The sequence below is a fragment of the Anser anser genome, assembly GCF_964211835.1.
Source record: "Anser anser genome assembly, chromosome: 16".
In the NCBI taxonomy this organism is placed as follows: Eukaryota; Metazoa; Chordata; class Aves; order Anseriformes; family Anatidae; genus Anser; species Anser anser.
The window spans coordinates 3328341-3353608 of record NC_139737.1 but is presented as its reverse complement, the minus strand read 5'-3'; the positions used below and the strand labels follow the sequence as shown (position 1 = coordinate 3353608).

Below are 25268 nucleotides of genomic sequence, written 5' to 3'. Positions count from 1 at the left end.
GGAGCCGGGTTGCGCGGGGGGGGGGCGGAGGCGAAAGGGCGGCGGCGGCGGCGGCCGGCGGCAGGTACGGGAGCGGGGGGGGGGACTGGGACGGGACCGGGATGGGGACAGGGACCGGGAGGGGACCGGGATGGGGACAGGGACCGGGAAGGGACCGGGAGGGGACCGGGACCGGTCCCGGGAGGATGCTGGAGGGATGCGGGAGGGATGCAGGGGCTCGGGGTGGGCACCGCACGCCGGTGGCAGCTCCGTGATGCCGGGCGAGCACCGGGAGCCCGGCGGAGCGGCTCCGGCGGGGTCAGGGAGAGGGGCGGCGGGGCCCCCGCTGAGCCCCCGCTGCCCACGAGCTGCGGGGATGGGCGCGGGGGGAGCCGCAGCGCCGGGACAGCCCCGAAATGGGGCTGGGGGCGGCCGGGGGGGGCTGTGCTGCAGCCAGGGGGTGCGGGGATTTTGGGGGGGGGGCACGATCTCAGTGCTCATCCGCGTAGGGACACGCGTGTCTTGCTTCAAGGGGGGAAAAAAAGCCCCCGGAGTGGCCAAGCGCGCGGAGATTTTCCATTAGACCTCGGGTGATGCTCCGGGAACAATATTTTTTACCGCCGTGTAGCTGCATTCGTCACAGCTGAAGCATTGCTTTTTTTTTTTTTTCCATGTAGCAAATCTCGGTGGGAAATTAAAAAGGGGCAGAGAAGGGGCAGAAAGTAAGAAAAGCTAGGGAGGCGGCACGGCAAAATGATGCCTGCAGCAAGCAAAAGGGATGTGAATAACACTGCGAGCCTCGCTGCAAGAGAATGGTAACTGAAGTTAGGGAAGGAAGGCACAGGCAGCGTGCTGAGCCGAATTCAGAGCGTTTTCATTGTCTGACCTATATTATTTTCGCTAACCTATTTGCTCAGATGATAGGAATCAAAAGCATTGTCGCCTAAAAAACACGCTTTCAGTTCTGCGAGCTCAAAGTGCTCTTGTGGACATTAATCATATGAGCTCGCTGTGTGTCTTTTTATTACCGTTTTATAGGCTGCTCGATTGTTGCAAGCAACACACCACAAATGTGAAGTTATCCCAGTCTGGCACATCCTTTTTTTCTTTTTTTTCTTTCCTTCCCTCTCCTCCCTCCCCCCCCTTTTTTTTTTCTCCCTTTTTCTGGGCTTCTACTTTTTGTAGCATCACTTGGTTGTAAAATCACACATTAAACCAGCATCTGAGGGGGAGCAAACACAAAGGAGATCTTTAGAGACACGTGCCTTGAGCTGATGTAAATGTGAGAAAGGATGAAACGGCGGGTAGAGAGAGGGTTAGTCAAATGATGAAAAGGAAAAAAAAAAAATGAAAGAGAAAAAAAAAAAAAAGTGAAGCTATTTATATGCAAAGAGGTCCAGCCTGCAGGCTACCGAAAATGATAGGAGGCTGCTGCGAGCAGCCCTCTGAAAAGGGCCAACCGCAGCCACCTGCCCTCCGCAGCTCGGCCGGAACTGGTGGCGGGTGTGAACGGTTGTGCATGAGTGTGCACGGGTGTGTAAGGGTGTGCACGGGTGTGCCAGGCTCACCGGGAGCCCCGCGGCGCCGTGGAGGAGCCGCTGCATGCTGCACGCATCCTGCCCTGCGCTGCCCCGTGTGTGGATCCACCCCTGGGATCCCGGTGGCTGCCAATGTTGGGTCTTCTGGGCTGCGGAAACCAGGAAGTACCTGAGCAAGGGCTTACTAGAAATCTTTGCAGAGCTTAGAGATTTACAGACAAGAGGGAAGACGAGATCAGCAACTAACAAAAGAAATATCCGCCGGCTTAAGGAGATCAGCATCCAGCTGCTCTGCGTCTCGTGCAAACTCCTGAAGGCAGCCCTAATCTTTTTGTGTGTGCCTTCCCAGCGTGGAGCATGCTGGGGTCCTGCTCTCTGCTTTGGGTTTTTCACCCTGCGGTAGCACAGAAGTGAATCGTGGCTCTGCCTCGCGCTGACCGTTCCGCTCATTCCACCCTGAGCACTTCTGCTTCCGTTTATTTTAAGTGAGCGCACCTAGCCCAGCAACCTGCCTTTCCTAGGGGCTTGCTCACAACCCTTGGGTGAGGGGTTATACGCTTTGCTTTACCGTTTGGGCTTCTGGTCTTCCTCGCCTTGCAGAATCCCATTAGTGCGATGGTGAGCAGTGGAAATGCTTTGCAAGACTTCCACAAGCACTTAGCAGAGCTTGGAGCTCGGCGCTGGCCTGATGGGCTGGGGAGATGCTGAGCACGGTTTCAGGGGCCAGGTTCCCCCCTTGGATTTCACGCTCGATAACACGAGGTGGCTGGTATTAAAGCGGCGTGCGGGAGCTGTTCCCCATGCGCAGCGCGGTTCGGATGTGGGCTGCTTTGGTGTCCAGGTCTGGCTTTCAGTGCCTGCTCTGAAATGTGTTCTGCTTTTCTAATACTCTTAAAAACCGCATTATCTGGGCCCAGCGAGGGGCTGATCTTTGTGCAGAGGAGCAGGAACAGCTCTGGCTGCACCAGGATGTGGGGTCTGGGGCTTTGCCTGCCCCGTGCTCAGTGGGGAAGCACCGTGCTTCAGCAGCTCCCCCAGCTGCCCCTAAGAGCTGCTACTCTCCTTTCCCTTTTCAAATCTGCTTTATTGCTAGACGTCCCCATGATATACTTAGGTTTGCACCGTCTTGGCCTCGAGTGACCTCCCAGTGTGCAAATAGTGATGCTGAACCGGGCCAGTTAAGAACAAAGAGATTCTGCAAATGCTTTCTGTGAAAAATACTCGGAGGGAGGTGAAGGACTTCATCTGATTTATGAATCCCAGACAAAACCGTCCATCCCACTTCAGCAGTAGTGATGAGTGATTGTAGATGAGAGCTCAGAGAGGGCCACTAACTTCGGCAGCTTTTGCGTCAGACCTCTCATTAGTACAGCGGAGAGCGTGAAATGAGGGAGTGCAGTGTTTAATTTTAACAGAACGATGTTATTCTAACCTTAAATCTCTCTTCAGGCAGAAGTAATGCTGGATCTGGGCAATTGCTGCACTGCTGGTATCAAAAATAATGTCATTCCACTTCCAGATTGTAAATGAATTTATGAGCAACGGCAGTGTGTCAGCGATGGGAAATGGTCTGTGTTATTCTTTTTTCCCCTGTTCAGTGTTCAGCAAGGCGGCAAGCCTTAAGGCAGCTTTTGGCTTCCTGGTGTAACAGAGACATTAGGCCAATCTCTCCTCGTCTGCTGTGCCACTGATGTATGTGTAGTTACACTCAAACTAAATTTGATTCCTACTTTCAATGCATAAAATATATTGCTGCGTGGTGTCCATAGTCTTTGATCATTTGCATTCTCAGAGCTCGGCTTGGATCTTCGAACAAAGAAACCGAAATGCTGACAAGTTCTGTTTAACTATTGCCCAGTGGTTTGAAGGAGTTAGGGGTCATTTTCATGTTGAAAAAGCAAGGCCAAACAATTTTTTTCCTCCGAAATACATAGATTTTGCAATATTCTGGCTGAAAAAAAAAAAAAAGAGAGAAAAAAAAAAAAAGAGAACAAGAAAAATTACTCTTTGGCATTTTTATATAGTTCCTATTTGTGAACTCAAGTGCTTTAGATACACTGTGACAATGAGATAGAAGTTAATTTTCTTGATGGCATTGAGAGATTAAAAACAAAAGTACATCTAGATTATGAATCTCTAATAAATGATCCTAGCCTGTGATACAAAAATAAAGATTTCCTCAAAACATCATCAAAAGATCATGAGCTCTGCTGGATTTTCTGTTCCCTCGTATCTTCTTCTTGGAAAACTGCATTGATCTTTTTGGCTTAATATACTCCAAATAAAACAGATTGGAAAATGTAATTCAAGTTTATTTTATTTTTTTTTTTTACTTTCCAAGCCCCATAGAAATCGTAAGGCCAGCCCTTGGTCCATCCTGCTCTGCCTCGCCATGGCTGGACGGGTTTGCTAGGGCTCAGCACCTTCCCTGCGTGACCGATCTGCTCCCGCACCCCTTCTGCATAATCCAGCACAGGGCAGATGCCCTGGAGCTTTATGTTAGCATAAGAATTCCCTGCAAAAGGGATTGCCTGGCAGTGCTTTCAAAGCAGCTTTACAGTTTTCTTTGTATGGCTGGAGTGGGTTCAATCTCGAGGAGGATTTAGACCCTTCAAGTCAGACGTGGGTCTTGGTTACGGCAGAATCGGCCTTTTCTGCAGCCGCCCCGTAGCCCTGATCAGCCTGTGATCCCCTTAGTGCTGGGTATTTGCCGCTTATTTGGCAGAAAACCTTGAAAGGAGGATTTTAAGATGCTGAAGAAATTGCATTAAAATGAGTGACAAGGAGGTAAGCAAGCCGTGGTACACTGATTATCTGTCCCAAATGTGTTAAAATAACTTCAGGCCCATATTTCTTAGGGAATACTGATCAAAAATTCATTCTCAGTTACCCTCATTTGAGCTGATAGCAGAAAACAAGTTTATTTATTTCTCTTGTGTTCATTCCTCAAAGGTCCTTTGCAGGGGCTGTAGGATGCAGGCAGGTCCTTAGCAAGGCAAACAAGAGAGTTTTCAAGTCACGAGTGAAAACCACACCGTGCCGCTGCAGGGAGGCAGGAATCCCTTGAAGGCAGTTTTCAGATTTCCACGTAAATCCGTCCTCCAGCAGCTGCTGTGTAAGGCTGCGAGTTCTCATACACGAGAGAACGGAGGGTGCAAAGTAGAAGCCGTGCCCAGAGTGCGCACGGGCAGCAAACCCCTCTGACTTCCAACAGATGTTTTGGGTTGACAATGGGAACATTATATGCCTGTTTATTCCTTTATCTCAGGAAGAAATACCATTTGGCAGCAATTTGTTCCCTGGCAGTAGGAATGAATTACTGACCCGCTCGAGCACTGTGAGGTGAAAGAAGTGCCATCCTGCAAGGGGTGCAGTCCGCAAACCCGGCGGTGTTTGTGGTGGTGGTGCACACATGCACCTTCCTCTGTGTCTACATCAGTGCGTGTATTGATCTGTGCTGGTATGGGATTGCTGTTTCATACGGAGCTGGATTTCTTCGAGAGGCCACTTAATACAGAAATGCATTGCTCCGAGCATTTTTCCACCAGCATCTCTTGATGGAATCTTACCTCTGACCAGCAGAGATTTTTGTTTATTTACCAGTCACATGGAAGCAGCAGGCCACTGAGGATAACACATCCCTGAGACTGTCAGTGCCTTCCACATTAAGCCATTTGCTGTAACCACTATAGGAGCCTGCAGCAGAGACTTTTGTGAGGATTTGCTGTTGAAACGTACCGGAGGTTTCTAAGGAAGTGATCCTTTCATGTTCTCAGAGCCTCCTAAAATCCCCAGGCTATACTATTCACCACATAGCTTCTGCCTGTCCTTGGTGGCAGTGATCAGCATCATCGCACTGCCAGCGTGCTGCCCTCATGCTCTGACCTGTTCCCTTTGGGTCTGGGTTCCTATCCGTCATCTCATCATTGCTGTATTTGTAGTTGGGGTTCTGGTTTGAGATTTTGAGTCAGAGATGGAAGAGAAGTCATTCCCTTCAAAGGGATCATCATTTCCTCCCGATTGCACAATAGGGATATGCCTTCTTCAAAGAAATCCCCAAACCACAATGTGTCAGGATCTGGGGTGTTGCATGATCAAACACAAATTAACCCACTCTGACTTGGTGTTTATTTTAAGGGGATGAAATATGACGTTTTTGTTTAGCTCATTGTTGGAGGGCAGATAAAGTGCATGGCGTCAGGAGACTTGGAGACAGCAAACACTGAGTCAGAAGCCCTACAGCTACACAACCCTGGTCCAAGCCCCCCTGTGCCACGTCAGATTTGTGCTGAAGGGTTAATTTTGCACCATCTGGCTTTGTGCTAGATCAAATATTGTTTCTGTTGTTGTAGCTGACATGAGACCAGAGTATACTCAGTATAATGTGCTTGGCTAATCCAACAGAAATATGATTATGTACCTATTCCTGCTCCAGACCGTATCTGCTCTAATGGGTGATTTAGTAACACACAAAATAGTGATGGTGGAGACATGGCCTGAGAGCCGTAAACAACCTGGACGTGATGATCTCTGTGCAATGGGCAGCAGAGACAATAGGAATGTCTAACTCCAACTAGATACCTAACTTTTAACAAGTGATTAAGAGAGAGAAATCCCACTCTTTATGCAGAACGACTTCCCAGGGAGTCATCTGAGACATAGAAACCAGGGTTATTTAACTGTATATTTTGCATGCCATAGTGACTTCCTAGGTGCTGATCTGAGGATAACCAAAAACTGAGCAGCTGGAGTTGTAGGGTAGCGTGCAAAATGGCCCATTTCAAGCAGCAAGTTCATTTAAGTGCTGTCTGGGCGGATGTGCTGTTCCTCTGCTTGGCAGGAATCTCAAGACTAATACCTAGGAGGATTAGAGAGCATCTCTGGATGTTAAACAAGATCCAGGTTAAGCGGTGTGCACCAGTGAGCTTGTGCTCTGGGGAATGTTTGGGGAAGCTATTACTTGCTGATCCGGAAAAAAGTGGGCTTGTGTGGGAAATACGCTTCTCCCAGCTGACTCCTTCCTGCATTTGCTGTCTTTCACGCTCCCACTTGACACAGTTTCCACCCCTCTCCCAGCCCATCTCACCGACTCATGCTCATGTGCTCACTGAGGATGGCAAATGTTGGCGGGGATGCCTGCTTTTCATTTTTACCTTCATCGTGATCTAACCAGGAAGATGAAAAAAAAAAAAAAAAAAAAACAAACTTCCAGTAAACCATGGTAGATGTCGGCATTATGCTATTATATTTATCCGATGCTCAGCATCCTTGCATTGTGATTGTAAAAAAGCAACATCGCTTTTGGTTTGTTTGGTTTGGGGTTTTTTTGCCCCCCCCCCCCCCTTTTTTTTTCATTTTTATTGCTCTTATATTTAGAAGCATCAAATCATGTTTGAAGTTCATCATTTGGCTTATGCTCTTTTTGGTTATCGCTTACATCATATAGGATTTGCCTGAATGTGCATCTTTTGCATGGAAGCAAAGAAGGGATGTTTATAGGAGCTAACTGGCAATCACTGGGGAAAGCTGAGTAGTGGTTCGTGCAGAAACATTATCCTGAATATCGGACTTCCTTAAATGGGTTGTGAGAACACAAATTCTGGAAAATAATGCTGTGCTATGTGTAGGGAAAACGTCAGCATCATATCTGTGTTGTGAGAGCTGCAGGGACACCCAGCTCCATGAGCAGGTGAACACCGCATGGTACTAGCATGGAAACCTTCTCATCATTGATCAAATTTACAGGGAAGAAAAAGACATTAGAGCAAGAGTGATGTGAGAGAGAGGGAGTTAGGAATTACAGCATAAAACAGCCTTTTGTCTGGCTAATCTTGGCTGAAGCAGAATATAGTTGCCTGGTTAAATCTGCTTTGTGTATTGGCACTGCAAGTTTTTAAAGATGGTCTAAGGCAGCTGCAGCCAATTGCATTTGCACAGATAAGCTGGAACAAATAAGTAAGCTGAGAAAATCTGGCTAGATTTGTCTTCAAAGCATTTTCAGGCAGCTAATTGAAAATTATCAAAGCCACCTTCCTGATTTCTTGCGTATTATTGCATTAATTTGCCAGCGAGTGGAAGAGTGCTTGGCAAAGAAAGGATTTGGGGAGTGCTAAGCTTTACTATTTAGGCATTATTTAATTATAAATGTGTCCTTGCTCGTGTGATAACGTAAAGCCAGCTTCTGCTGCTGTGTTCCAAGCCTCAGACCCCGGAGGGACTGAAAGCACACCTCTGGTGCAGCCACAGCACTGTCACTGGTGGTGAGCACAGCTTTAGATACTTGTTTAGATATTTATTTATTTAGATATTTAGTGCTGAGTGCTCTTTAGGTGCATTTCTCCCTCCTGAAACATTGTGTGTGTGCAGGATGGTGCTGTTCCTACAGCAGTTGCTTACAAAGGGGCTGCTCCTGGCAATAGCAGCCTCCCCCATATTGCTGAACCAAAGGGACATGTCGTAAAAGCGCACGAGAAAAGGCAGTTTTCACATCCCTGGGGAGCTGCGTAAAAGTCTGGCTGCTAGGAAAAAAAAATCAGTGTTGTATCCCCAAAGAACAGCCCAGTCACCGCACGCTGTCTATTCTCTCCCTTCCAGCTCAAGCAGCGCTTGGAGGACAAGCCCCGTTCACGGGACCGCGGCGTGGATTTGTCACACTTCTGGGAGGCTTTCCCCTCGTAAACCAGTGAGTGGATTATGCTTGATCCATGCGGTGTTTATCAGCTGCAACAGAAGTAATACTGATAATCCTCCAAGCAAAACCTCCCGAGAAAAAATCAGTAGGTGTTACTAAGAGAAATTAAGCAGATGACTTTGTCCCTGGCTGGTGTAACGGTTGAGCCTGGGATCCTTTGGGATCGGGGCATTCCCAAAGCCAGGCTGTCTATACAGCAAGGTCGGGCTCTCTTGCAGGTCAGAGAGAATAACTCTGAGCATCGTATGGGGCTGCTCCCCTCCAGTTTGCATTATATTCCATTTTTTCCCCCATTCCCATTACCTTAGCAAATATCTCCATATGTGCCATAGGGATGAAGAAATGATTAAGTCTGCCCATAAACCGTGCTTGGCTATGGAAAGCAGATATTATGAGTAGATGTTATTTGTCACATCAATACCCTGTGAAAGTCAAAAATCATAGAGTGAAAGGGAAAATTAACTACTATTGGGCATTCTTCGGGAAATGGGATTATTTTGCATATCAGTTAGGACTTAATATGTAACATTAATCTAATCACAGGCCTCAGCAGAGACACAACATATTTTTTATCTGTCCTGTGACTTTTTAAATCATCACCTGATAAAAGCTTGAAAGTTTTGCTATTGATTTAATACTAAATATTGGTGACATGGGGATATTTACAACTTTCACCGTGAAATACAAATCACATGCTTTCATTGCCTTGCTACTTCTACTGTGTTGACTCGGTAATGTTGGCAGTCTGGAACAAGCTGTACATCTTTTTTTTTTTTTTTTTTAAAAGAGTTAAACTCTTGCAGTAAAATGAGTAAATCTATAAAGATAATAGCATTGGGCCTGGTTCAAAGCAAGCAAGAATTCACCAGCTGAATCATTAAAAACAGAGATGAATGAAAAGCAATAGATGGATGGCTCAGATGAATAAAAATGATTAGGAAGTGCATGTAGTTGATTGATTTGTTGTTGTGGTTTTTTTTTCCTAAAAATTATATTTTGTCCTCTAAAGTGGCATATGGCTTACGTGGAAGCTGATCTTCCCAGTGAACGTGTCAGTTCCAGTTTGGAAACACTTGGAGAGATAACAAGCAGCTTGGTGGAGAGCAGCGGGTAGCAATCGGGCTTGCTGCCCAGAGCATCTGGGTGCAGCCTGGCAGTGCTGCTCCAGCAGGAGGGGGCCAGGACGTGGGCCTGGGGGCAGTGTGGGGCTTCTGGGTGTGGGGGGAGACCTTTGCTGCTTTGGGGAAAGATTTGTTGCTTCCTTGAAAAACCCCATGTTCACTGGTAACTAAGTAGGATTAAGAGTAACAAAAGTCGAGGGGGAGGATGCTGCAATCACTTGGATCCGGTGGCAAGGTTCCTGCTACTTCAAGGATGAGAAAACTGTAATGCAAAGTGATAATATTTTTCCTGACTCATGAAAAATCTACCGATGGAGACATCCCAGTGCTGATAGAGGCAGTACAAGCACTTCCCCTGGGGGAAGGTGTGCCACTTTGGCAGCTCAGTCACATAAGCTAACTAACTGAGACGGGCATTTTTTTATCTACTGAAATCAGTACTAGCAAAATCAGTTCCCAGCTCAGTAGTCTTCTTTATGAGTGCAAACATAATGTCAAATGTGTGTGACGTGGGGAAGCGTGCAGTTGACGTCAGCCAGCTGCCTTGCAGAAGACTCTGTTGATTCACACTGGGGTAAGACAAATGGTTCCGCTCCTTAAAGCCTGATCCAAGAACCAATAATCCCTTCTTGGTTAAACAGAGTGCTAAAGCACCCTTATTAATTGTTTGCAATACTACATCCAAAGACAAGAAGAATATGTTTGGAGCTGCAAGAGTCATAAGGACACTGGAGGGACAAAAAAAGTGAAAAATGATGGTCTTCCAAGCTGTTATTATGCCAACACATTACCAAAGTTTGTGTCTGCAGCTGAACTTCAAAGCCTTTGGCTAGTTTTTGCATTTCCCCATGTCAACAGTGGAGGTTTCTGCGCTGACAGCACCCACAGAACGCTGGGTGCAGGTGTGGCTGCAAGTGTGGTTCGTGGCACACTGCCTCTGTGTTATCACCAAATTCCTGCTAAAATTGGGACTCTGTCATACTCTGTGCACTCTGGTCCCCAGACAGTTTCATTAAGATAACAGAATTATTTGCAAATGAAAGGTCACATGTGCTGCTGGGTGTCTCTCATTTGCTAAGCTTATCTTAAGGACCGGTGTGATTGAAGCACTACTGACCTGCATTTTTCGAGTTACGTGCTTACATATGTGGTATGTCCTTTGCCCTTCCGGAATAGAAGCAGAATCCCTATGGTTTTCCAAGCATCAAATTCTGCAATTCCCCTGCCCCAGTGCCTTCAAGAACCACCGGTACAGGGAAGCACATCAGCACTCATGCAACCCATAATCTGCAAAGGAAATATCAATAAACTTTTCAGCAATGCACAGATGAGTATTAGTTTATTCGCCAAAGGCTGAAATATTCCCAGGTTACAGCAATCAGAACATGGTTCATTTTACTGGGAAAACAGCCTCCAATTTTCTCCTATAACCCTATTGATAGGCTGGTTGCAAGCTGAAAAGGGGTATTTTTATAGGAGCCTCTTGAACAAATATTAAAAACAGTAATTGGGAAACACACGATGCTTTGAAAATAGTCTGTAATAATGTAGTTGTTGTCTAGCATTTGTTGCATATTTGAGACCAGCATTCAAAGGAGAACTTAAATACATTGGCTGAATTATATATGATAAAAACAATTAAAAAATACATTTATTTATTTTTTTTCTTCCACGATGAGGTGCTGAGATGCTGGGACTGCTCAGCACAGGAACTGGTTGAAAGAAGGCAGTCTGCAGCAGTAATCAGGTTAGAGCCTGGGCCCTGCAGCTTGCTCTGCAATGGCACGTATCTAATTAGTTATAGAAAGGATTTTACTTAATAGTTGTAAACAGATCTGAGGGCCTGGAATAAAATCAATCTAACTGTGGAAACTTCTCAGGATAGTTATAAACTATTATTAGTATGGTGTGAAAGAGACCAAAGGACTTTTAACAGTGGGAAACCTGGAGCTTTCCACACTGTTCTCTGCAGGAGAAAGGGAAAGGGAAGAGGCTGTGCCTGGCAGGGGAAGGGTCTGCTTTTCTCTTAGGAAGGGATAAGGTGCTTCAACAGGTAGGGAGACTGCCCTTAGTGTTTTTGTTTGTTTGTTTGTTTTTGTTTTTTGTTTTTTAATGCTCTTGAAGACAGTGTTCTTTTCTGTACTATTAACAGTGCCCCAGTATCTGATGTACAAGTACACTGTGGTGGAGGGCACACATCCAGCTGCCCTGCACAGCAAAATGCTGGAACCTGTTAAGAAAGAATAAGTATTCTACAAAAAGAAAAATAATTGTGGCTTTTGGTATGGTTTTATACAAAAGTGTGTGATAAACTTTTTTTTTTGCAGGTTGCAATGGTCCTGGCTCACACCTTCACCATCTGATGTGCACAGCCCCTAAGTAGACATACCCACAGCACCCCACAAAGCCACCCCCGCCACGACTGCACCTGGACCTGCCGTGCCGTTCATGGCCAAGCCCCCTAGCTTAACGGGAGAGAATGGCTTCCACTTCTCTCAGGCAATCCTATTCCCCAGCCCATCTCCCTCGGGCGAGGACAGTGCAGCTTTCAACACCCCTGGGGGCACGCCGCTGAGCAATGGCACGGGGTGCTGCGGCACCCCCAGCCCCGCCGAGTCCTGCGCCCAGCCCCTCTGCGAGGCCAGGGACAGCACCCAGTTTGGCGAGGGGATTAAATACGTCTCGACCGACGGGAAGGAGCTGGCATGTGGCTGGGGAGGGTTCACGCCTGGCTGCTTGCAGTTCTTCAACACCTCCAAGGGCGTCTTGTTCTTCCTGTGCGTGGCCTCCTTCCTGCAAGGCATGACGGTGAACGGCTTCATCAACACGGTCATCACCTCCATCGAGCGCCGCTTCGACCTCCGCAGCTACCAGAGCGGCCTGATCGCCAGCTCCTACGACATCGCGGCCTGCCTCTGCCTCACCTTCGTCAGCTATTTCGGGGGGAACGGCCACAAGCCGCGGTGGCTGGGCTGGGGCGTGATGGTGATGGGCCTGGGCTCCCTGCTCTTCGCCCTGCCCCACTTTACCACTGGCATGTACAAGGTGCACTCGTCGGCCGATGTGGGCGTCTGCGCGGCGAACCAGAGCCAGTCGTGCGCCCCGGCCGCCTCCAGCCTCTCCAGCTACAGGTTCGTCTTCATGCTGGGGCAGTTCCTGCACGGGATGGGAGCCACGCCGCTCTACACGCTCGGCGTCACCTATTTAGACGAGAACGTCAAGACCAACTACTCCCCTGTGTACATTGGTGAGTGGCCTCGGGGGGGTGGGAGGGGGACCCGGCCCATCTGCCTTGGCACCGATGAGGCAGCCCGGAGCGCTTTGCTGAGAGTTCCTCCAAGCCTTTTGTTCCTGATGACAGACAAGATGATAATCAGAAAGAAGCAGCAGCAGCTGTTTGGGAGGGTTTGATTATTTTTTTTTTTTTTCTCCTTCCAGTTATTGGCAGGCAGGGCCTGCAAGTGCAGCTGGGCATTTTTACTCCCGCAGGCCAGGAGGTGCCTCTGTCCTCAGCACGGGAGTCAGCTGGGGACAGCCCTCCGGTGTGTGCGTGGCACTAACTTCTTAGTGTGGCCAAAGACCATGAGGCCGTACCCCGTCCATGCGAGGCAGTGCCCCATTAGTGCCATAGCACAGGAGAGAGACTTGCTCAGATGCTGCTGGTGCAAAGTACAGCACAGCTTCACTGAGAGGCTGGGGCTCGGTTCACCCCTCCGCTGCAGCCTACTTGGTGAAACTGGTGAAAGGACTGACCTTTCCCCACCAGGGGAAGGCCCATCCTGCGGCCCTGGCCTTTGGCCGCCTGTAAGGTTATATCAGAAGGCTGTAGGGAGAGGAGGCAGTCACAGGGCTGGGATTGATAAGCCAATGAACTTTCCATGGCAGCAAACCACAATAAATGCCAGAGCTGCAAGGCAGTGCCTCTGCTCATTGCAGCAGCGGTGAGGATGTGGCAGCAGGGTCAGAGGCACCCCTGGTAAATAATAAAACAGTAACCATACAGATAGGTTTTTCCCCTGAACCAGTTTTGTGTACCCCATGCTATAAACATTCCCTGGTTGGATGCAGAAGTTTCCCTGGGGCACAAGAGGGAGAGGAAACTTGTTGCAGCTGTCCAGCTTTGTGTCTCTCACAGCTAGAGCCAGCCACGCGTGGTATTTTCCATCTCAGTGCCCTTTTGAACCCCAGGAGATACCAAAAGTCACTCCGTGGTGGTCTGTGTGTACCTGGAGTTGAAGTCATGGGCATTAGAGCTCCCCATCAGCAACGCATCCACGAAAGTGCTGCAGGTTTTCTAACACAGCTTGTTTTCCCTTTCAGCTGTTTTCTACACTGCTGCAATCCTTGGGCCTGCAGCGGGTTATCTGGTAGGAGGAATGTTTCTAAATATTTATACTGAAATACACAGAGAGTAAGTTGTTAAAAAATAATCTTGTTCCTTTTCCTTAATGCTGTATGTTTCCTTTGGGGTAAAAAAAAAAAAAAATCCAGAAAAACAACCTGGTGGCTGGGTGGAAACGTGCCCGCCATGTTCACCAATGTTTCTGCGGGGTGGCTGAGGCTGGAGTGATTGCTTGCATTAGTGTTGTCACTGGAAGAAAATTGCTCACCAACCTGTCAGCCTAAATCCTTCCTCATGCTGCACTGCCTGCTCTAATGAGGCTAGGAGCAGCAGGTGAATTTTTTGAATGAGTTCCCTGATCAGGCACCGCTGCCAGCAGTGCTGCTTTTCCTCGCAGTTAGCCAGCCACGACGCCTGGACCCTCCTCGCTTTTTAGTGTTTCTAATTTATTTTATCCCCTGTTACCTTACAGGCTCTTTGGCAGGTGAATGGGATAAAAGGGGGGAGCGGGTTTCTTGGGGAGGGATGGGTTATTTCCACCAGCTTTCTCACAGAAAGGGTGGCTCTGGGATGGAGCAAGGATCACAGCCACCCCCAAAGCACAAATGAAATGGGAAGAGGTGAACATGCAAGCTAGAGATTAAAAAATAATTAAATGATGTAATTTCCTGGTCTCATTAAGTGCTGTGCTCTACAGTAAGGAGGCGGTGTGTTCTGTGGCAGGATGGATGGTGGGCATGGCAAAACTCTGTGGGAGAAGTGGTTTCCTTCAATGACGTCCCCCCCGTGCTCCCCAGGCCCTGCCAGCTTTAGTGAGAGCAGCGCCCAACTTTCTCCCTCTGTTTCAAACCACCACCTCTCTCTCTTGTGTCGTTTTGGGTTTGTGTCTTACAGGACTGACATCTCCCCGGAAAACACGCTGTGGGTGGGGGCATGGTGGATCGGCTTCCTGGGGGCCGGAGCAGCCTCGCTCCTAATCTCCATCCCCATCCTGGGCTACCCCCAGCGCCTCCCAGGTACGCGGCCCCACAGGGCTGGAGCAGTGCTTGCATCCTCCTATAGCTGGGGACACCAGGACAGCAGTGGGGGACAAGCTTCCAGTGTTCAAATTGTAATTAAAATATTAATTTCACCCCTCAGCTCTCTGCCTATTTCCCGGCTCTTCTCTTGAAGCCAAGCAGCTGGGGCTGGTGGAGAGTGTTGTGTTGTTTTTGCCTCCTGCAAATTCCCTGCTTTGGTAGCATCTCACCTGCTCTTTGTTTCTATTTCCCTCTCGTTTACAGGATCCCAGCGGTATATTGTTATGAGGGTGTCGGAGGCTCATCAGCTGAAGGATGGGAGCCACAAAAAAGCGTCGGATCCGGACTTTGGGAAAACAGTTAAAGATCTACCTCGGTGAGAGAAACACCCCAGGAGTGATGTTCAGGGAGCTGGATCCCTTTGGATAGAGGTGGTCACCTCCTCTCAGGTTCAAACTGGGCAAATGGGTGAAGTAGAAACTGTGCTGGGAATGATGTGGGAGACCAGGGACAAGGGTCCGGTCCTGTCTCCAGTTTGCAGAAGGTCATGGCTGTGTGTGAACCACATGAGGGCATGTACAACGCACTGAATTTCACCAGGAGCGGCTCAGTGCCGATCTTCAGGTGACGTGAGATGCACCAGCACTGCTATTTCATTCTCTCAGTGGCATTATTTCATATTTCATTTCTTCTTGTCTGCCTCCTGTCTGCTCGTGTCTGGCCTCACCTGTCCCAGCTGGGCATTGTGCAATGTCTCCTCTGGGCTTTCCTTCTTTTCCTCTGTTTTTTGTCTCATGTTAGAACCTTATTTTGTCCTTTTAATGAGAAAAGAGAGGAAAGAAAACCATTCCTATAACTCCATTCCAAATTCAAGGAACAAGATATCCTTCACCGTAGTTTTCAGTTCCTGTTCTGTTTTATCCTTCGTTCCCCCCCCTACTTTTTTTTCTTTTCTTTTCTTTTTTTTTTTTTGTGTGTTTGCATCTTCCAGCCCCGTTTACGTGTTCCTACTCTTACCTCCCCTGCACAGCAGTGGTACAGCAGTGGACGTAATCCTGGGGCCGCTGCTTGGCTCCATTGCGTGGGCAAGCATGCTTGCACCTGCCAGTGCAGGAGCGCTCAGCTGCTGTCCGTCCCTGGTGTGTCAGCTCGTGGAGTGAGGAGGAGTTAGAAAATCTAGGAGACGTCATGAGTGGTTTACCAGGGGTTAAGGCAGCTTCATGAAGAATATTACATTGAACAGATTTCAATTCTGTTATTAAATGGCATTCTTGACTGGGTGCCATTTGCCGAGGTCACGACTTACTCTACACACGGAAATTAAATTCAAACCTGCATTTAAATGATAATGAGGTTATGACTAAAACCAACACAAACTGTGCAGCAGAGAGGGATGAAGTTCAGTGTTTTATGCTTCTCTTGCTTATCTTGAGCAAAACTCCCCCTATTTCTCAGTGAAAGCAGTCTCAGTGAAAGCAATAGGTAGAGGAGTCCTGCTCTGGGAGCATCTTTCTTTGCCCCTCGTTCCTGAGGAACGGGTACTGAAGGCAGGCAGCCCTGCTCATATCAGGCCATTCAGATCAGTCCAGATTTTAGTGCGGTTGTCATTGTTTTAAAACATCAGAAAGTTCTTCTCTCTTGAAAGCAAAAACCCAGCAGACTCCTGGCTTCCCTGGTTTTGATTATTAAAGGGAAGTTCCAGAGACTTGCATTAAAGAGGAGGCCGCATCTGTGCGCAGCTCTCGGGTACGTGTGGACCCGCCTGCAGAGCAAGGCCAAGGGACACTGTTGCTTTTGTTTCTGTGAGGGATCTACATGTTTCCTCACAGTACGGACAGTAAGAGTCCCCCAAAGATAAGCAGAAACGCTGATGAAATAAAATGCTATTCCATGCTATCAGTTCTTTTCTAAGAGAGTTTGCTGAGTTACCATATTCACAGTGCTCCCTAAAAGCAGGAGTGTACAGGAATGCAGCCCAGACAGATTAAGCCTCTGCCCTGAAGAGATTTCTGTCTTAATTCTTGGGTTGAAAAGGCCTGATAAAATAGCATTTTCCTTCCTCTGCTTCCATGTGATTTCTCACATGAAATGTCCCCTGATGTCAGTGCAGGTTCAAAGAAAAGACATGTAGAGCTGTGCAAAAACAGGACAGGAGGCTTGCTCCTTACTAGCTGCACGTTTGATCTGCCAAGCCCACATCTTCAGGAAAAAAACAACAATGGTCAATACTTCATTTGTCCCTCTTGGATTACTTGGCAGGGTGGGGCTGTGGTGTGTGTCACCGCTTTACTACAGCTTGTGTGTGTGTTGAGGGGAGGATGTTTTGCATTCCTCCAGGACGAGAATACTGCCCTCCATTCCCTAGGTGGTGGTTACAGCAGGTGTCATTTTTGCATGCTGGAAAAATCCCCGTTCACAGGTTGTAAGATTGCACAAGTGGCCATCTGTCACTATTGACTCGTTAGCACGTGGCACTACGCTGTTACAGCCTGGCAGCCTCTTGTCCTGGGCATGCAAATGATCCTCAGATGAGCTCCCAGCTCCCTCAATAGGACTTTTACAAGAGGAAAAAGTGCCCACGTGTGCCTATGTGAGTAAAGGCTTGTAGGATGAGGCTTTTAGACGTGGTAGGATTCTTCTCCTGGCAATGCTGAGCTCCCCAAAATCCCTTTGGCTGCAAGAACCAAGGACAGCCAAGACTTCTGGAGAGTTATGTGGTTTCTGGGTGTGATTAAAATCCTGCTGGCAGCAATGAAAAGATCTGTGTTGACTCGAGGTTTTATACGCATTAGCTCCTCACAACTACGTCTTCAGTCTGCAAACAAGAAATGACACATGCCCTTACTCTTAGCGCTGAAAGTTGTTTTTCCTACCTGCAGCCTTTGTCTGACAAACACAAAGTAATGCTAGTGCCAGGAACAACTCTCCTCTTTTCTCTTGAACTGGGAGAGGTGAAGGCATTGTAAGATTTCAACATCAGTCACAAGGCCCACAAGGACTGTTTCCTAGCTAAGAGATTAGGCTTCATTCTTCCAAGTTGAAAAGACCGTTCCTGGAAAATAGGTTAGTAAATTAAGCTAATCCCAGCAGCTAGACAATGGTTATTATAAAGCCCTCTGAAATCAAGGTGTAAGAATGTGTGGTATTTCTGTTTTTCAAACTCTTTGTTCTTTTGCTATAATGAAGTTGTCTGCTTCACATGGGTAAAATCACTCTAAATTCCTGGCTTATCTGATGCTGAGCCTCACACTCTCACATTTGGTCATAATTCAGTAGATTTTTCTTCTTTTTCACATTTCTGCCCAAGCTGTAGCTGTTGACTGTCAGTGCCTTTTAATTCAACGAGCATCCTGCTGTGTCCCAGTTGCTGCTGTTGCTGCAGGATGTGCCATACCCCAAAACAGGGTGATTTTGTACAGGTCCAGGCTAAACCTAGGGGAACTTACGTGGCAGAATTTCAAACTCGTTACAAAATGCTCCCTGCAAAGCACTGTCAGCCCTCTTAGTCCAATATCCGAGATAGTGGGAGATAATTGAGACCATCCCATGTGCCTGAGGGTGTTTCTGTGTCTTGGAGATGGAATTGTTGCTGGATCATCTTTCTGCATATAAATGACACATGGCATTTTTTCAGGAATATCTATTGCTCTTTCCTAAATCCCAGTGGGTCAAAAATAAAATGTATTTTCTTAACTTACATGTTAATCTACATGTAAAACTATGCTTAGGTTGCAAGAGAAAGATTAATTTCTGTTTTCCTGTGGGATATCAGGTATATTGGAGGTGCTTCCTCCATACAGAAAGACTTGCTTGGTATTTCCCATGAGCTGCAAAACACCCATGGTTATAAGTGATAGTTATTCTCATGAGAACATGGGTGCACGTGAGGAGCATGTGTACATGTATATAACACAACGTTGTTCCTTGCTCTTGATTGTTTGAGTCAAGAGTCCCAGGTTAATGTCATCAGGAACTAATACAACCTTGGAACAACTGAGATTTGGTGACAGAGTCCTTCCACTTAGGAGTGGAGGATACTTGAACACACCTGAAATTGAAATGTGCCACAGTGATTCAATCCCAGTATATTTATCCTTCCCAGATCAGTACTGCTGCTTCTGAAGAACCCCACCTTCATCTTCCTCTGCTTAGCGGGAGCAACTGAAGCCACGCTCATTGCTGGGATGTCCACCTTTGGACCCAAGTTCCTGGAGTCTCAGTTCAGTTTAAGTGCCTCTGAAGCTGCTACCCTTTTCGGTAAGGAAACCTGGTTTTGCAACATTTTTTGATTTTCTCCTACAAATACAAGAGCACTGTAGCTCATGTAGAATGAGACAAACCTGCTTTGCCATTCATTTACAGAAAGGTTATCATCTTCAACTATTAGACAGTCAGGATCGTTTCCTATCAGCACAGCTGTACCAAGTGTGTTTTCAGAGCTCTATCTACAGACATCAGTAAGAAATGTGTCACTCCTGCAGCCATCTGTTACCCTCTAGAGGAAAGCAAAATAACTGTAGTCTGTTCCTTCTTGGGCATTACCAGGAAACATGATAACAACCTCTAACAAGAAATATCTGAATTGCGGACATGCTTTGTCAACGGGAAGATCCTCACTGAACTCTCATGTCCCAGACTTAGAAAGTTTAATCTGAGTTCTGTGGGGTCCAACAGGCATCAAGACTCATGATATGCTCCTAAAACAGTCTGCTTTGAGATCTCTGGGGAGAAGAAGTTGCCCAACCAGGTTCATGCCATGTTACCTGGCTGCTGTGGAGGACCACCTGTTGAAGCAGAGTCCACTGAACTCCTACCAAGAAGCAACACAGCAACCAAACGGTTATTCTCATGCAGACACACTGCACTTCATGTATTCAGACACAGAAACTCCTTGCTGTTGTTTCTAACCTTTTTTTTTTTTTTTTCCTCTCCCTTTTTCAGGTTATCTGGTCGTGCCGGCCGGAGGGGGAGGCACATTCCTGGGAGGATTCCTCGTGAATAAATTTAAACTCCGCTGCTCAGGAATCATCAAATTGTGTTTGTTTTGCACAGTGACAAGTCTGATGGCTATTTTCATTTTTTTCATTCGTTGCCCTAACATGCCGATGGCAGGAGTAACCCAGACGTACAATGGAAGGTAATAACGATGATCCCACCTGTCTTGTACTGCAATAAGGGTAACTGCAAATACATGGTGCTGATGTTGGTCGTCTGTTAGTGCTGGAGATTGAAGATAATGTCCAGTCAGTCTTACAGGGAGATGATGAAGGTGAGAGCCATGTCCCCAGAATGCAGATGCCCAATTTTTTTTTGTTTAATAGACTTTATGGAAAAGGCTCCTGCTCTAGTCAGGGAAGGGATCATCACCAAGTGTGTGTCACTTCACTCTTCAGCTGCCTTCACAGGGTCCTCCTGTGTCCAGTGGCTGTACAAATAGTGGGGGTTACTGGTTTAGACTAAAAGTGGGGATCTCCCATCCAAATGGAGTTGTGTCCCCATGAGCTGGTCACTTAAACGTGCTTTGTAGCTCAAGGCACGATTCCTGTTTCATGGTTAAAAGTAGATGAGATGAGATGAGATGAGACCCTTCCCAAGCCTGGTGCTATACTCTCTGGGGATCCTGTGCATCTCCTACCATCCCCTCTTCTTCTCTTACTCTACCACATTTCCTCCTGGAAAACCATTCGGGGGCTCCCTGCTGACTGCTCCTGTGTTTCCTTTAGTGCTTTACCTGACAACCAAGTAAACTTGACAGCAGCGTGCAACGCTGAGTGCGGCTGCCTGCGGGAGACCTACAGCCCTGTCTGCGGAAGCAATAACATTATGTATTATTCTCCTTGCCACGCCGGCTGCAAAAAAGTGTCTGAGAAACTCAGGAATGGCAAGAAGGTATGTCCCAAAGCGCCATGCATTAACAATACAATGGCATGTTGTATTTCAAGTGGTTTGTCTGGCTCTGAAAAAGCCTCCTCAGGTCTGGGCTTTGGTGCAAGTTGGTGGCAGCCTGCAGCAGGTGTAGGATGCTCTCAGGCACTGTCTGGGAAGAAAGTAGAAGGTACACTGAGGCCACACTCAAAGTGCTTCCCTCAAAGTGCCCAACTTTGATTTTGCCTCATTCTGGGTCAAACTGCACTGAAATCCGTAGGATATCACCAAGGCAGGCTCAGGAACTCAGTGGGCACCTGATTCCTGTGCCAGTGCTTATGGGGCTTCTTTTGGGTCTTCAGTGCACATGATGCACCTAGTCATCCTTCCAGCATGCTACTCATAGACACAGGCAAGGGCTCAAATGGGTAATGATGACATTCGGTGCTCAAGGGCTGCCTGGCAAAGTTCGTTTCTCTTATTTAATAATCTGTTTTGAAACGTGTGTGTCAAGAATGCAGCTGGATTTCTGCTTCACTCTGCTCAGGGGGCAAAACCAGCTTTTTTCAGCCCTCTCCGAATTTATTTCGTTTTAAAGCCCAGCTCTGACTATCACTGCTCTCCCTGGCAAACAACTCACCAGCGTTTCTTTCCCAGGTCTATAAGGAGTGTAGCTGTGTTGAGAAAAATACCTTCCCTGGTGAGGCAGAGGCAGGCAAATGCACCTCCTCTTGTGCGAAAAGGACCTTGCTCCTTTTCTTCATGTTCACAGTGATCCTCTTCACCTTCCTGAGCAGCATCCCCGCCCTGACTGCGACTCTGCGGTAAGCACAGGGTCTTCTGCAAGAAGCTCCAAATATCTCTGTCTCCTTTTTATCTCAGGGCTTGAGCCCTAGGGAATGTGTGACGGGAACCACCAGCCTGGAAAGAGAGGGACTAATTCCCTTCACTGTCTAGCTGGGAGAGCAAATCTTAGCACTGGCAGCAGCTCTTTCCTCTGATATCAGGCAGGGGCGTGTGTGTCCCCCCAGTTTGCAGCGGCAAGGGTGGACATTGCACTGGGACAAAGCGTGGCATGCAGGGAGGTGCTGTGCAGCCTGGCAGCGCTGCTGAACATCCCCCTCTTCTTCCCCAGGTGTGTCCCTGACAGGCAAAGGTCGTTTGCACTCGGGATCCAGTGGATCGTCGTACGAACGCTAGGTATAGTACAAAGTGACTTTGTGCATCTGCGTGGTCTGCTGGCTTTGCGGAGCATGCACCACGCTGTTCTACCTAAGAACAAAACAAGTCAGGTTGGAAGAGAAGGGGGCAGGATGTGGGATGGTGAAAGGAAGATGCTTTCCCTTGTTTGCAAGGGAAAAATCTAATTCTGTTTGCACAGAGTTTGAAAAATGAATGAAGGGTTCTGTAGCACGGCGCAGATGGGGCAGAGGAGCAAAGTCTTGGCAAGGGGTCCTTATTTTAAGAAAAAAGGAGTAGGGACATTGAAGCCCCTGTGTATGTCTTTTGGTGCTTGTGCAGTAAGCAGGCCAGAGTCAAAAGAGAACTCGCTGGACTCTCAGTTTTCTTGAAATTCAGCACGGTTTGGGTGCCTTGTTGCCCTGGGCACAGTTCTGGACATCGCATGGTGGCTTTGTTTAATCACAGTAGCCTCAGTGCCTGATGCATTCCTGCAAGCGTAGTTCCAAAGCGCCTTGCGAGGCTGGTGCATAGGTCCTGCCCTAACTGAGGGTCTGCTCTGTCTTCCTGCAGGAAGCATCCCCGGCCCCATTGCCTTTGGGTCGATGATCGATAAATCCTGCCTGCTCTGGCAGGACCAGTGCGGCGAGCAAGGCTCTTGCTACGTTTACCAGAACTCAGCCATGAGCAACTACACCCTGATCACTGGGCTGGTCTACAAGGTGAGTCTGTTGTTTCACTCTCTGATCAAGCAGCTCTTTAGGAGGCAGCAGTTTGCACTGGCAGACAGTTTTACAAACTCGTGTTATGCCGATCTGCCTCCTCCAAACCCAAATTAGACCTTAAGACATGAAATGTTCTCAGTGAGGGCAAAAACTCCATTTGCTTCTTGCCAGGTAATGGTGCTCCAGGCACCATCGTTCTCTTAAAATCCCATTACTTTCCAGGCATACAGCTTCTGCTGCACTGTAAGAAAAATCCCCTCTTCTCCCAACAGTTACTGAAGTGATTTTTGCTTGAAATGGAATAGAATGTAAGACGGCAGTGTGTTAGTGAGAGTGAGCAATGTCATTGTGGGCCAGCTGTAAATTACCGTTCCCTGATCACCACTAGAAAATACGAGACCTTAGCTGTGTGTTTCCTATTTATTAGCTGGAAACCATCATTTTAACAGCTCCCACACAGGCACTTGATGTAGAGAGTTGTGTTTAGCAGTTACCATGAAAAAGAGGCTTCTAAAATCCTTCACACTCTCTAAAGCGCTGCTGGTTCCCACATGCTTTTCTGGGTTACACCTGCTGATGACTGGGCACCCGTTTTGGGGCAGAACAGGTAATGGTAATGGGGTGTCTTGGTGTCTGCAGGTGCTTGGGACAACTTTCTTTGTGGTCGCCTGTTTGCTGTACAAACCGCCGCCGGCAGAATCAGCTCAGGGCAGCTCGGACACGTCTGAAAATGGCAACAGTGACCTCCAGGAAACCAAACCTTCGCTTCCTGCTGCAGAGGATATATAAAGCTATACGCATGCCAATGACTTTCTCAGTCTCAAAAATATGACAAGAAGACATTATACAGTCCCTAGGTTTTTTATTATTATTTAATTATTAGTAATATTCTCACTTTTTTTTTTTTTTTTTTTAGTTTAAGAGAACTAATTTAATTAATCACTGGTGTGCTTGCTTTTTTCTAAAGAGCATAAGCACATTTAAAGTTGTGTGCTGATGTCATATGCAGTTATTTAATTTTATTTAAAGAAAGGGCTACCGTAGCTTTATTCCATGTCTGTGACAAGCAAGGACCACGTCCTCTGCGAGTGGAAATAGGCACCAGTAACTCCAATTGAGTGCGTGGGGTTTAAGCCACCGGAGGATCTGTTCCCTCATATCTCAATGATAAAGCCAACTGTAGCAAAACTTCTGTTGAGACCTTCTAAGCCTGAAAAGACACCTGCTGTCCTGCAATCTGCATTGCAAAGAGGGCAACTGGCCCTTGAACTCCTGTATGCAAAGCAGACAGCCCAGGCAGTGTTGTCTTCCTTCCCACGACACACAGCATTGCTCGTCATTCATGCCGGCGCTCTCCAGCCCTTTTGTTCAGGAGCAGAGCATCTAATTATGCAAGTTCATATTCCTGTGCCATGGGAGATAGGTTTGGGATGAGATTTGTCTAGCAAATACATCAGTACACTACAGGCAGCAATTCCTGAGAGCTGCCGAGCACTGTACTTCGCTGCCTTGTTTCCTCACAGAGTTTACACCATGGTGACACCTCATTTTTTGTTGTGTTGTTTAACGGTGATGCCTTTTATAATGTCCTGTGCAAAACTTGAACTTATTTCTTGCTGTTGTTTGTTGGATGCAGGAGGATGAGATACAGATCTATGCAATGCTGCTCTTCGGTTGCTCTGTAAAGATGCTGGTTTTGGCTACATGTGAGAAGTCAGAATGAATTTATTTTTTCTCTAGACTGCAGACCTAAGGGAGGGCTTGCCATAATGTCAGCCTGCTTTGTGGAAAGGGGACGCTGACTTGTTTCCAGGCCAGTGCTTGCAAGTAGAGAGGGCAGCATTCCCCAAATGGCCTGTAAGTGTGCACTTGCAATATCTACCAGGGGTTAAGGGTGGAATTTCAGCATCTAGCAGGCGGTTGCCTGGCTTCTCTCACAGCCCCACCAGGCGAGGGGGTTGCCCAGCTGCCCGTACGCACACAGCCACAAGGTCCAGGCACAGCTCCAGGGCGATGAAGGCTGGGCAGGGCTGTGGCCAGCCCTGACGGTCCTACATCGAATCAAACACATTCACAGGGACAGGACTTGTGTTACTGAGCTTCAAAGCTGGCACACACCTTGTGCCAGGTGCTACTTAGAATTATTTTGTATATTTTGTGTATTTATGCTTTCCTAAGCAGACACGGAATGGGCATTTGTTTCTTTTGGCTGCTTAAGCACTGGCAGCTGCTGCAGTTTGATGACCAAGGGCACGGCAAGTACCGCACGCAGGAGAGCCCCGCTGTCCCGGAGGGGCAGGATTAGACCTTGTGGATGCAGGAATTGACCCCGACACCACCCGAACACCAAAGGGTTCTTCACAACCTGGCCTGGTCTTGGTGCCACCTGCAAACATGAGCCTGTCTCCAGTCCTCCCCTGGAGATTGCCCTTCCCAGCTAACAGATGTTTGGGGTACAAGCAGGGATCTTAAAAGGGGAACATGCATGAATGTATTTTGGGAACATATTTTATGTACGATGTATTTATGGAAGGTAGATTTTTACATATATATATATATATATAGGTATGGCGATGTAATTCGTATGTTTATAAAATGAGGTTTATCTGAATGTGTTATTTCCAGAGCAAAAGGAAACTTTGGGGGGTTTATTTTGGTGGTGATGCACTGAAGACGGATGGATTTAAGTAAGTAGTAACAAGGTGCTCCCTTTCCGTAAGCAGGCTCTGTGTGTGTACAGGTAATTTAAAACAAAATATTTGAGAATATGTTTCCTGGTCTCAAATAAAGTACTATATTGCTATAAAAA

General features: G+C 47.4%; 1 protein-coding gene across 2 annotated transcripts; it reads left to right on the top strand.

Annotated features, from left to right (window-relative positions):
* On the top strand, nucleotides 1-25268 carry SLCO4A1 (solute carrier organic anion transporter family member 4A1). 2 transcript variants are annotated; one of them, XM_083801315.1, is made up of 13 exons: nucleotides 1-64; nucleotides 8112-8199; nucleotides 11657-12576; nucleotides 13650-13740; nucleotides 14566-14687; nucleotides 14955-15066; nucleotides 18793-18947; nucleotides 19632-19827; nucleotides 20414-20579; nucleotides 21213-21379; nucleotides 21691-21755; nucleotides 22308-22456; nucleotides 23099-25268. In XM_083801315.1, exons 3-13 carry the CDS (start codon nucleotides 11778-11780, stop codon nucleotides 23246-23248), a joined length of 2172 nt encoding a protein of 723 aa, XP_083657441.1. In that variant the 5' UTR covers nucleotides 1-64; nucleotides 8112-8199; nucleotides 11657-11777; the 3' UTR covers nucleotides 23249-25268. The 2 variants fall into 2 exon arrangements, with proteins under 2 accessions (XP_083657441.1, XP_083657442.1); XM_083801316.1 differs by having other exon boundaries at nucleotides 12-64; nucleotides 8112-8293.

Bases quoted from the DNA above. Each gene is read 5' to 3' on its own strand.
- SLCO4A1 (XM_083801315.1), top strand. From the start codon at position 11,778: ATGGCCAAGCCCCCTAGCTTAACGGGAGAGAATGGCTTCCACTTCTCT. The intron at 12,577-13,649 runs GTGAGTGGCCTC...TTTCCCTTTCAG, and splicing joins CTACTCCCCTGTGTACATTG to CTGTTTTCTACACTGCTGCA. The intron at 14,688-14,954 runs GTACGCGGCCCC...TCTCGTTTACAG, and splicing joins CTACCCCCAGCGCCTCCCAG to GATCCCAGCGGTATATTGTT.